At 49.0% G+C, this 12970-nt stretch overlaps 1 protein-coding gene across 1 annotated transcript; it reads left to right on the plus strand.

Annotated features, from left to right (window-relative positions):
• Nucleotides 1–4003: 4003 nt before the first annotated feature.
• LOC124702110 (heat shock cognate 70 kDa protein-like) lies at nt 4004–6250 on the plus strand. The gene is made up of 2 exons (XM_047234215.1): nt 4004–4257; nt 4362–6250. The coding sequence occupies exons 1-2, from the start codon at nt 4032–4034 to the stop codon at nt 6101–6103; spliced, it is 1968 nt and encodes a 655-aa protein (XP_047090171.1). The 5' UTR covers nt 4004–4031; the 3' UTR covers nt 6104–6250.
• The last annotated feature ends 6720 nt before the right edge of the window (nt 6251–12970 follow it).

A 12970-nucleotide genomic window follows, 5' to 3' on the forward strand; every position in this document is an offset into this window, starting at 1 on the left:
ATGGCACGCGGTGTCCTTGCGTGTCCGCCTGATCCGCGTGTCTGGCCCACCCGGTGCCCCAGTCCTATTAAATATGGATTGGGGAGGGGGACTGTCTCTATCATGTCCCCACTCTCCACTCCGGCCGCACGAGCTCGACCTTCCGCGCCGCCATTGCCTCGAATCGAGAGTTCGAGCCGTCCGGCAACGACCACGAGGCCGGCAGCAGCCGGCGAGCCGTGCCGGTGGCGTTCGCCATGGGGCCGTCGGCTCCCATCCGCGACCAGATCTACATAACCGTAGCGGTGGCGCAGATGTTCTGGGAGGTCGACGTCCTAATGCCGTGGGGCGACGTGCACCTCCCCCACGGCTGGCACCTGAGCCTAGATCGGGTTCCGGTGCCGCCGATCCCGGTCTCCGGCCGCGCCCGCGTCGCGGAGATCCGGCGGCACCGCGCGCAGCTGCCGGCGGACCTCCGGGAGGACCCGGCCTACAGCGACACAAGTCCTAACTGGGACATGTGGTTCGAGGTGGAGAACGATGCGCACCGGGGCACGTGCTTCACCTTGGCGACGGCGAGGCCTCGCCCGCAGTCGCCTCGCGCGCAGCCACGGACGCCTGCTAGGAGGGCTGGCCTTCGCCCCGGCGGCCTCTACATCGACGAGCCCGCGGCGGCGCCAGCGCAAGCGCCACAGGCCCAACCCGAGGAGGACGACGACCCCGAGCTGCAGGCCGCGCTGGCGGCGTCCCGCGAGCTCAACGACCTCGAGGAGCTGGCCAAATGGTCGTACCTCGCCGAGGCGCTGCGCACCTCCGTGCTGGAGGAGATGGCCAGGAAGGCCCAGCAGGACGCCGAGGCCGATGCGTGGGCGTTCCTCGCCATGGCGCGCCGGCAGGAGGAGGCCACGCGCCAGGCCGCGCTCCGGCACGAGGCAGAGCTGTAGGCCGCAGCGGCGGAGCAGCGGCAAAAGGAGGCGGCGCGGCTGGCACGCCTGTGCAGGCCGGCGAGCCCTCCGGACCCGCACTCCGCCTGGGAAAGGGCGCAGTGGTCGCCCTGGCCGAAGTCCCCGGCTCCCTCCAGCGTGTCCAGCAGGAACAGCGCGTCGCCGCCGGGCGGCGTCGTCCTCATCAACGGCGACGACGACGAGTACTACTGGGAGTAGGGTGGCACACCGGTGGCCACCGCGTTCCAAATCCTGGAGTAGGGTTTCCTCCTTTTTTAGTTTAAAGCCCATATAGGGCTTTCTTTTGAGTAAAAATGAACCAAAATAGGGCTAAGTTAAATGAACTTTAGTTTAAATTTAAATTTTTTTGTTTTTCATTATTTATTTATTTTTGTTACTACTCACATTTGGGATGCGTCCGCGCGTTGGGGGCAGTGCGCGACCCAAACGGACCAACGGCCAGGTCCGCCTGTCCGCGTGTTCGCGCGGCCACCCAAACGACTCCATCCGGACCGGCCAACGCGTCCGATTTGGGTTGCCGCGTTGGAGATGCCCTAAGAGTATCTCCACCGGTGGCCCCCAAATAGTCACCGGCAGGGGCGCCGGCGCTGCTGTATGGGGGCGCCGGCAGTGCATCCTCCATTTTGGGATGCTGTTCCCACACTGCTGTCTCCCAAACGGTGGCCCCCAATTTTTTTCTTTTTACAATATTTTGAAACAACATTTCAATCACATTTTATTCATACAATCACATAAATATAATTCAATTATTCATACAATCAATCAAACAAATAGTACTTAAATTATTCATACAATCAATCAAACAAATAGTACTTAGATTATTCATACAACCCAACAAACAAATAGTACTTAAATTCTTCATACATGCAAACAAATAGAAATAAAATCATGCATTGTTGGCGGCTCCTCTCCTCGCCCACAAATGCGTAGCTAGATCCGCCTTTAGTTGTGTATGGACATCTGCACCTCGAATTTCATTGTGCATATGAAGAAAAGCAGTAAATTCTTGGGGTACATGCTCTACCTCAGCGAGTGGCCCTTGATAATCAAATGGTTGATCATCCTGCACAGGTGCCTCGCGCTCGCTCTCAATGATCATGTTGTGCATGATCACACATGCGTTCATCACCTCCCACATCTGAGCCTCAGACCAAGTGAGAGCAGGGTACCTGACAATGGCGAAACGATGCCGAAGCACCCCAAAAGCACGCTCAACATCCTTGCGTGCTGCTTTCCGGGATGTTGCAAAATAGGATTCCATCTCGTTTGATGGAGAGGGAATTGTCTTCACAAATGTACCATACGTCCGGTAGATACCATCAGCTAGATAGTACCCCTTGTTGTATGTGTGACCGTTTACCTCAAAATTCACGGCAGGAGCTTGTCTCTCAGCTAGCCTGGCAAACACCGGAGAGCGCTGCAAAGACGTTGATAATCATTGTTTGTTCCTGCCATGTCAAAAAATGCATGCCAAATCCAATGTTCATGGTCTGCCACCGCCTCAAGAATGACACTGCACTCACCAGTATGCCCCTTGTAGATCCCCTGCTAAGCAAACGGGTAATTCTTCCAGCCCCAATGCATACAGTCAATGCTTCCGAGCATCCCAGGAAACCCTCTTGCTGCATTCTTTTGCAGGATTCGAGCTGTATCATGTTCTCTTGGTGCTCTCAAATAGTTTTTAGCAAACACCCGCTATGACAGCTCGACGGAACCTGTAGAGAGTCTCTGTACATGTCGACTCTGCCATCCGTAGGTAGTCATTGGCTATATCTGAAGCCCCATAAACCTGTGCAATCTTGTTTGGCCATGAAGTACTTGTCGTACTCCCTGACGCCGTGGACAATCTTCAAGAATAGCTCCGTGTTCATCCTTAACCGGCGCCGAAATTCTTTCGGCAATGAGTCGCGTCATCATTGAAGTAGTCGGCGTCAAGCAGCATTGCGCTGGCTTGACGATGCCGGTTGATGTTCCTCATCTTGCCTGGCTTTGAGCCACCGCTCCGAGGCACGACGAAGAAATACTGGCGAACGCACAACATGTTCGTCAGAATCAGCTGCTGCTGTTGCCGCCGAACAACCTGAGCAATCCGCTCCTCCGTGAACAGCTGCACCATCATCTCGTCGTCGCTGTCCATCGCGGCAATAAGACGAACACCTTGTGGACGGGGCAATACTATCGCGGTGGCGGCGAGCTCTGTTCCGAGCGAAACAGTGGCCGCCGGTCGAGGGAATGGCGGCCGTGTCGATGGACGGCGGTTGCTAGACAGACGGCGGTGTCTATTGCAAGCAGGGGCGCGGCGGCGACGGCGATGGTGGCGATCTAGAGGGGTGGGAGTCGGCTCGGCCGTGGATAGGAGGTGGGAAATCGGTGTGTCTGGTTGCTAGGTGGAGCCCACGCTCATTTTCAGACGTGCCGTGAGGCGCCGGCGGGGCTGATTCGCGCCTTTGGCGAAGGAACTGGCACGGGGTTGTCGGCGATTGTATTGGGCTCGAACGACATCATTTGGGGCGCACCGGTGCGAGCCCATTTTCGATGTCGGCATCTAAAACGCTAGGGGGCCGCTACGAGGGCCGCCGGTGGAGATGCTCTATGAGCACCTACACACGCCTTGGGCAAAAACGATTACTCCTGAATCTGCCACTTGTCTCCGGCCACAATCACCACACACTTCCAGCGTTCTCCACTTGTCGCGGGAACCCACTGGAGGCGATTCCACCAGACAGACTCCACCCGGCCACCAGCTCAAAGCCGAAACGGTGCGAGAAACATGCGACCGACCGAGAGAACCCGGCACCGCTCTAGATTTGTCGCGCGTGCACCCGAACCCTCCACCAGCTTCCCCGTTCCACCCGGCCCCCAGCCCGCCGCTGATCCTGCGGCCAACACCTCATCTCCCGCGCGAACGTTCCCGAACTCCACCGCTCCCGTGCCAGTATATAAGGACTCTGCCCTGGCCGCCCCTTCCCATCAACTCAGGCAGCAAACCCAAAGCATATCCACATTCAACGAGCGAACAACTCGATCGATCACAAAACCATCTCGAATCCGCGTGTGTTCCATTTGATCGGAAGAGAAGAGGACCAGATGGCAAGCAAGGGCGGCAACAAGGGGGAGGGGCCGGCAATCGGCATCGACCTCGGCACCACCTACTCCTGCGTCGGCGTCTGGCAGCATGACCGGGTGGAGATCGTCGCCAACGACCAGGGCAACCGCACCACGCCGTCGTACGTCGCCTTCACCGACACCGAGAGGCTCATCGGCGACGCCGCCAAGAACCAGGTCGCCATGAACCCCACCAACACCGTCTTTGGTAAGTCCTGTCTTTCAGAATTCGACGAGAATGCTAAGTCACTCTGCTTTTTCCTCTGTTTTTTCTGCTGAGCACTTGCTGACTACTGTGTTCTGCTCATGCAGATGCCAAGAGGCTCATCGGGCGGCGCTTCTCGGACCCGTCCGTGCAGTCGGACATGAAGCTGTGGCCGTTCAAGGTGATCCCGGGCGCGGCCGACAAGCCGATGATCGTGGTGACCTACAAGGGCGAGGAGAAGACCTTCTCCGCGGAGGAAATCTCCTCCATGGTGCTCGTCAAGATGCGGGAGATCGCGGAGGCCTTCCTCGGCGCGTCCATCAACAACGCCGTCGTCACGGTCCCGGCATACTTCAACGACTCCCAACGCCAGGCCACCAAGGACGCCGGCGTCATCGCGGGGCTCAACGTCCTGCGCATCATCAACGAGCCCACGGCCGCCGCCATCGCCTATGGCCTCGACAAGAAGTCCACCAGCACCGGCGAGAAGAACGTGCTCATCTTCGACCTCGGCGGCGGCACCTTCGACGTGTCCATCCTCACCATCGAGGAGGGCATTTTCGAGGTCAAGTCCACCGCCGGCGACACCCACCTGGGCGGCGAGGACTTCGACAACCGCATGGTGAACCACTTCGTGCAGGAGTTCCGGAGGAAGAACAAGAAGGACATCAGCGGCAACCCGAGGGCGCTGCGGCGGCTCAGGACGGCCTGCGAGCGGGCGAAGAGGACGCTGTCCTCCACCGCCCAGACCACCATTGAGATCGACTCGCTGTACGAGGGCATCGACTTCTACGCCACCATCACCCGCGCCCGCTTCGAGGAGCTCAACATGGACCTCTTCCGCAAGTGCATGGATCCCGTGGAGAAGTGCCTCCGCGACGCCAAGATGGACAAGAACCAAATCCACGACATCGTGCTCGTCGGAGGCTCCACCCGGATCCCCAAGGTGCAGCAGCTGCTCCAGGACTTCTTCAACGGGAAGGAGCTCTGCAAGAGCATCAACCCCGACGAGGCCGTTGCGTACGGCGCCGCTGTCCAGGCTGCCATCCTCAGCGGCGAGGGCAATCAGAAGGTGCAGGACCTGCTCCTGCTCGACGTCACGCCACTGTCGCTCGGGCTGGAGACGGCGGGGGGTGTGATGACCACTCTGATCCCGAGGAACACCACCATCCCCACCAAGAAGGAGCAGGTCTTCTCCACCTACTCGGACAACCAGCCGGGCGTTCTGATCCAGGTGTACGAGGGCGAGAGGACGAGGACCAAGGACAACAACCTGCTGGGCAAGTTCGAGCTGTCCGGCATCCCGCCGGCGCCCCGGGGCGTGCCCCAGATCACCGTGACCTTCGACATCGACGCGAACGGCATCCTCAACGTGTCGGCGGAGGACAAGACGACGGGGCAGAAGAACAAGATCACCATCACCAACGACAAGGGGCGGCTGAGCAAGGAGGAGATCGAGCGGATGGTGCAGGAGGCGGAGAAGTACAAGTCGGAGGATGAGCAGGTGCGGCAGAAGGTGGAGGCACGCAACGCGCTGGAGAACTACGCCTACAACATGCGCAACACCGTCAAGGACGAGAAGATCGCCTCCAAGCTCCCCGCCGAGGACAAGAAGAAGATCGAGGACGCCATCGAGGATGCCATCAAGTGGCTCGACGGCAACCAGCTCGCAGAGGCCGAGGAGTTCGAGGACAAGATGAAGGAGCTGGAGACCATCTGCAACCCCATCATCTCCAAGATGTACCAGGGTGCTGGCGGCGCAGCCGGCATGGACGAGGACATGCCCAGCGCCGGCGCGGGCGCTGGCGGTGGAAGCGGTGCTGGGCCCAAGATTGAGGAGGTGGACTAAGCGAGTCGTGACAAGTCTTGTACCGGAGATGTTGTGCCGCGCCCAGTGTTCTGCTGTGTGTTTATGTTGTTCTGTACTTCTGTCGAATAATGCGAGTGCTTGAAGGAGGTGGGTGGCCTTCCGAGTGTGGAGGCTAATTCGAGTTCAGTGAGTGATGTGTACTAGGTTAGTAGAGGGAATAATGATCTCTACAAGTAGGGACATCGTCCATATAGCGGTACTTGTCTCCCCTCGAGTTTAGGAGGAGCTGGAATATGTATTACAGTTCTTGGCTGATGGTATCGATGTGCTCTCTGTCTTTCCCACAATCTCACTTGTGCCCATCAGAAACAGGAACGTCAGAGATGCAGGTGTCGTAGTGGCTTATTTTCAGAATTCTGAAACTGAAGAGTACAAAGCAGAGTTGCCTTGGGCCTATGATGCAGCAAATTTGACAATCCAGGTACTCCGTAGTCGGTACAACTACATCGAAGCGTCGACCTCCGCAAGAAACAACAAGGATCGACTATCCCCGGCGGCGACGCCATGTCTGGATGAAATGGTTATCCTCGGCGGCGACGCCAACTGAACTTCGCTGAGGAAATATTTCGTTCCGTCCCTAATATTGTATCTGCTGACAGCACTTCCGGTACGCGTCCATAACCTTGCAAAATACTTGGTACACAGGCATTTCCGGGACTGGATAGATGTCTACGTAGTAGTTACCGTTGATTCTGTGCTGGAACTGAATACTGTTTCAACGGGAGGCAGATACTTGTTTTCTGCACTGAGCAAAACACATGTGTCGTAAACGAAACAAAGATTTAATCACTTCCAAACAAAAGATTGTGTTTCAGCTACAATACTGCTGAAGTGTTCCTGTTCCAATTGGGTTTAATGCTGAACACTTCAACGAGGTCAAGCTAACTAGTCTGCCTCTCAGGAACAAGTGTTGCCTCTTCCTCTGCAATTAGGTCGGCGTGCTTAGGAGTTCAGGAACTCCAAGAAGCCCATGAAGTATAAAATTGGCTGTCAGCAATTTGGGAAGCCGAGCAAGTGCAATACATACATGAAGAATGAATTGCAGCAGAATAATTCTGAAAAGATGACTAGAATTCAAACGTTCAATTTAGCACCTAGTGCTCCAACCTCCAAGCTCACCAGGTGCAACTTGCTAGCTAAAGCGAAACTTTGTATCACGTTTGCTAAATATTTGGTCTAAGAAGACCATTTGGTAATCTAGAAAAGAGACATCTAGAAGAAACCAAGTAAATTCTTCAGTTCATAAAATAGATAACTAGGCAACTATTGTAAACCTAGATGAGTTTAGGGAAGAGATATTTTTTTTTTGAGGGCAAGGGAAGAGATGATTTGGGGACAATGACTGACACCTCTCAAGGGGTGCGGTCCATAACATATACTAGATTTAGACGTGCGCCTTGGCGCACATCCCGTAAAGCTCAGTGATAAAAATTAGCCATCAACATGATAGTAATATACTTGGCTAGTTGGTTAATTTGATCAAAGCCTGCCGGCTGGTTTCTATTTTCTGCTGATCTCATGAAGGTAGAGTCGCCAAAAACAGCCACAAAATCAGGTTGAAATTCCATATTCGTACACCAGTCTACAAACAACTGTTTTTCTGGACCTCATGGCCCAAATTATATTTGAAAGAATCCATGTTTTATTGGGATGAGTTGAGTTGAATTTAATGGAAAAGTGCAAATCTCTCACGGTGTAAGACCTGTCCACTGAAGAGCAAGCTGTTCCAAATTATTACAAGGTCCCCTGAAGCACCTAGGGATTGGACAAATTCAAATTTGTCGGAACGTCGAGGGCAGAACTTTCTGATGAAGCAATGATCAAAACTTCCTTTTTTTTGGTCTCCTTTTTAACAGCCATTCACTTATGGTCCACGAATAAGATAAGCCAGGATCTATGGTCCATAGAACCAATATAAGAAAAACCAAGATTCACTAAAGATCTTCAAAACCATTGCATGGAGATAAAACACAAATGTTCTGGAAACATAACACGATAAGTCTGACACACTTACATAGATATATTTTATTCGTAGCATTAAGAAATTCAAGCAACTGGAGCCGGTTCTTCAATTTCTGGCACTGCATCTTCAGATCGAGGCGCCAAGAGCTAATCAACAGCAGGTTGGAATGCCACACACTACATCGCCAATATGTTGCAGAAACGTGACAGGAGTAGGCTTCAGGGTTGGTCTTCAGTCGCAGCATCTTCAGAAACTTTCATCTGTCTTGTAGTTGTTGTCACTGTCTTCCCAGGAACACGCCTGTGTTTAACATGTGACTTTCTCCTTGGTTTGTCACTGACCAATGGCTGATTGAAACCTTGATACCTCTTAGAGCGAGTGCTACGAGGGAGAGGAGCCACGGTTGTCACAGGTTCCGGTTCAGGAACAGGTAACTGACGGCGGCGCTTGGGTATCATGGACAGGCACCCACTGGATATTAGTAGACCAAAAGAAAAATTAGTAGAATTATAGTGCATCAAACGTCAATAAAAATCAGTACAATTATAGTGCATCAAACATCTAGCAGAAACTTTCTTTATATTAGTAGACCTAAAAAAAATTATACTTCAATTCCTTTATAAAACTGCATGGCAAGAAACATAATTCAGGGGGCAATATAATCGGTATTGTGCATCAAACGTCAAAAAAAGGTGTAAAATTACTAAATATATATGATAATCCAACTATGACTTCTACTGGTACTATTCATTTCAATTTGAAATGTAAAAAAATAATAAATTCAGTCTAAAAGGATAAATAGCAGAATCATACTGGACTGATAAACCTCAACATCTTATATAATGCCCAGACCGACGATACATAATTCTTAAGTGTATACCTATATACATTGTTGCCATCACCTGCATATTGATGAAGCGCTGCTCCATTTGAACATATATCTGCATACTTCTATGATGTCCAACGCTTTGGGGAGAAGAATGATCTGCTCTGTCGGCAATGTGCATGAGTTTCAAGGAAAGAATAAATGAACAGTGTCACATAGCAATGCTGGCAATTTAGATAAATCACAGCAACAATTTTCTTTGTAAAAGCTTCATTTCAGTTCCCTAATTTTCGGGCGAGGTTGAAAAACGATCCAACTCAAAAGCTAATAAACGATGGAGGTTTATATGTGTCATCCTTGCTCTAACCACGATGGAGGTTTAAATTGCTCTAACCATCAATTCCTATGAGGCTATGAATTTGTGCACACAGCATAGAATAAAATGATACCTACCATCAGGTACATGCCATGTGATGAAGAAATATTCAAATGGCCTCTGAAACTTAACCATAGACTTTTGATTGATCAGCATTACCATGTGAAAATTAACATGAACTGGGAATATTTGACATCATTAAACAACAACACATGCGGCACCATGAATGGTGAAGCGTGGGCACCAAGTAATTCAAGATAATATGTGTGCAACCACCTTTAGGTAAGAGACTCATATACAGTTTCAATCACCTTTAGATCTAAAACTCAAAACTATGAAAGGAAAGTACATACTAAAAAATAACCAAGATTCGAGTTAGACCTTTAAATCCTTATCTTATAGATGAGGTCCATGCCCAAAACTGCGAGCAGATCCACTTAATCTGCATTTCCATCTTTCTGCTAACGAAAGAATATACAATCTACAATGTAGAAGATAACTAAATTGTGCTTTCTTTAATCAACATAAGTAATTCTATTTTAGTACCTGAAGAATTTGCAACACGTAAAAATAATTAAATTTGAGCATATAGCTGCAAGTAACTTTTGTAGAGAAAAGGACACATCCCAACTTGCTCTATGGTTCAAACCAGAAAGCGCCAACATTTACCAGCGCTAAGAGCAAGATTCTGGTTTGACCTTCCACTAATTATGCTAAACTAATTCACAAAGAAACTGAAATACTAAATATTTAGTATAATTAGCTACTGTTAAAATTACGACCGTCAGCGACCATGCTTCGCTGAGTACTCAAGTGGTAGCCATTGTATTTCAAGGAGAACTGAACCCATTGGTGCAAATGTATTTAGAGAAAATAAATAATTTTAGAGTATGGAAAAAAAATCACATGAAAAAATCACATATTTTGGCACGTCTGCGTCGTTGTATTAATTTACCGCAGTGTGCGCCGATGAGCGATGGGGTTGGAGGAGGCAGCGCCCTGCAGCCTCCCGTCTCTGCATTGCATAATTGCAAATCAATTATCTTTTGATATTATCTTCTAGCTCTGGCCACAATAATTCATGCAAAGGAAAATAGAATGCAGGCGCTGCTAAGATACGGGATTACAAAATTAATAATTTAGTGAAGAAGTTCTGATATATACAAGGTTGTAGTATTACCTGAGAAAATATTTCTTATAAAGCGGGGGAATGCTGATATCGAAGGAGTACGAATATGCCAGCATAATCCAGAGAAATACGCATCACTACCTCCCTGCCTAATCTCAAGTCTGAAGTTCATTGCATGGCAGTAAACATAGATAAATATGTGGTACACTCAATATCCCACTGATCTACAGGATGACGGATATGTAGGCAAATCAGGGGATTGTGGAGATTCATTCGTTACCCCTAACATGTCTACACATTTCATTCAGTTCTCGATGAATAAAATATAAATGGAAGAAAGCAAGTCGAAACCGATATTTAAGTACCTAAAATATCCTAGCACCGAACCAGCATTGCATTTAAAATGAAATACTCAAAAAATTGAAAAAAGATGGAAAATTACCTGATTTGACGCAGGAGACCGCGCCCCTCCCTATTTAGCCCCCATGGTCGCACACTTTGCCAGAGCCGCGAACGCATGACTGACACCGTCCTCATCCGTGAAACCGAGGGCTCCATTATCCCCAGACCTACCATCACCCCGCTGCAGAACTCAATCATCTGAATTTACAACAAAAGCTCTAACATTTGGTTTATATATTTTTTTAGGACTTGCAGTGCACTGGCGTGACAAATTCAGCCTAGATGATCTGGATGGAATTCAGCACCTCTGAATGCAGCTGACAGAAATATGTGGAATACAAAACCAATATGGCTATTCTTCTAATTAATGGATAGATAAACCAGTCAAAATAAAATATAGTAGAGTAAGTCTTTCCCCAAATGTAAGGAGGCAATTTTGCATTTTGCAACAAAATACAAATTACACCACGGGTTGGGTAGTTACTTCCTACTAGATGATACCCCGCACGTTGTTACGGGATATATTATCTAATTTTGTTGTTCTATTATGTAAATGTACCTCCAAAACTAATTAGCCAAAATATTAAAATGAATTATTTGTAAAATTATGATTGCTTATACAAAAAAAACATTTCATTGCAGTTACAGAAAGTAGAAATGCATAATTGTGATGCTTTGAATGTAGGTTAACACCTACTAAATGTTGCACATGCTAGGTATGAGAAGACATCAAACATTTTAGAGAAGAAAAAATAGTCAGGGTAAAGGAATGTACTCCAAACGAACCTTGCGCACTTTGATTGGTATTTTCATGATTGCAGCTTTTTTTTCATTTTTTAGAGCAAAGCCCCCCCAAAGGGAACCTGTTTTTTCATGAAAGCATGCAGCTTTATGGGAGAAGTTGAGAATTGTGTTCAGACAATACAATATGTAGATCGTTATAGATTATCTGGACCATCCCACTTCTTTGTATTCTGATGAATTAACTACACTTTGCCCTTGCGTAGGCAAATTAACAAATGAAGTTAAGTAATCAAGATCCCGTGAATATAAAGGGCATGATGAGCAGAACCCACATAATAGGAGGTGATGATCAACCCATGAGTGCAATAGACGCAAGTATTTGCTTCTATATGTTTCAGTGCTCTTTCTGCAATAAACATTTTAGATCTTACACATTTCAATGGAACCCCAGCTGCATCGTCTAGTTGCTCTGAAGAATGTAGCAGGCAGACCTGTGTTGTTCAACCTTGCCCTTCCAGATTTGTAGGCAGAGGAAGAGACTTCCAGTAACAAATGGAGACTGCCCATTATCGCATACCAATCAGAATGAAAGAACGCCAGTCTAAGTTGAATACCATTTGAAATCGGGAGAAAATTATGATATCGTTTCAGGTCGCACGTTGTCATCCGAATTGAAGGTGTCCATGCAAACTTTCCACATGTATCCAATCTTGCAAGGAATGAAAACGTAGGAAAATAAGTCATCTTCGATGGATGATACAGCATGGCCTTTTCAAGTGCCTGCTACCTACTAAAAAATACATACATATATGCAAGAATCTAGCTATCCAGAGAAAAGTGAAACCTGTCTTTGATCGGGCATAGTCAGGATATGAGGGGATTTGCTCAGGCTTCATTACTTCACCATGTACCAACTCATATAGAGCAGCACTCTGAAAGATTCAGTTGTCCCAACAACAAAAAATAAGTAATACATATGTGGTGTACGTAGAAACGAAATAGTAGCGTGCAAATGATGGGAATGTGATTCTGGATAAATAAAACGGGAAGAGCATGTACCTGTGAGAGATCAGGGACTAACAAACACCTCTTCAGATTAATTAGATCTCATAGGGTAGACCATGTATACTGATCGGAGGTGGGAATGTTCTGAGAAGGCCGACCAAGATGGCATCATATGGTGTGCTTGACAACCGCCTCTGCTCGAGACCTCATGATGTTGAACCGAGGGAGGCAGGAGTTATGAACAAAGCAGATCCAACCCCAACCAGGATTGGCCCCGAGCTGGACATGGAGGAACTGCTCAGCTACCATGGAGGGCACTCAGATTCATTGTCAAGGGAGATTGGGTGACGATGGGCATTTATGTTGAGGGAATTGGAAGGGGAAGTGACTACGGTGAGTTG

This window comes from Lolium rigidum, chromosome 3 (genome assembly GCF_022539505.1).
Source record: "Lolium rigidum isolate FL_2022 chromosome 3, APGP_CSIRO_Lrig_0.1, whole genome shotgun sequence".
Lineage (NCBI taxonomy): Eukaryota > Viridiplantae > Streptophyta > Magnoliopsida > Poales > Poaceae > Lolium > Lolium rigidum.

Bases quoted from the DNA above. Each gene is read 5' to 3' on its own strand.
- LOC124702110 (XM_047234215.1), top strand. From the start codon at position 4,032: ATGGCAAGCAAGGGCGGCAACAAGGGGGAGGGGCCGGCAATCGGCATC. The intron at 4,258-4,361 runs GTAAGTCCTGTC...CTGCTCATGCAG, and splicing joins CCCCACCAACACCGTCTTTG to ATGCCAAGAGGCTCATCGGG.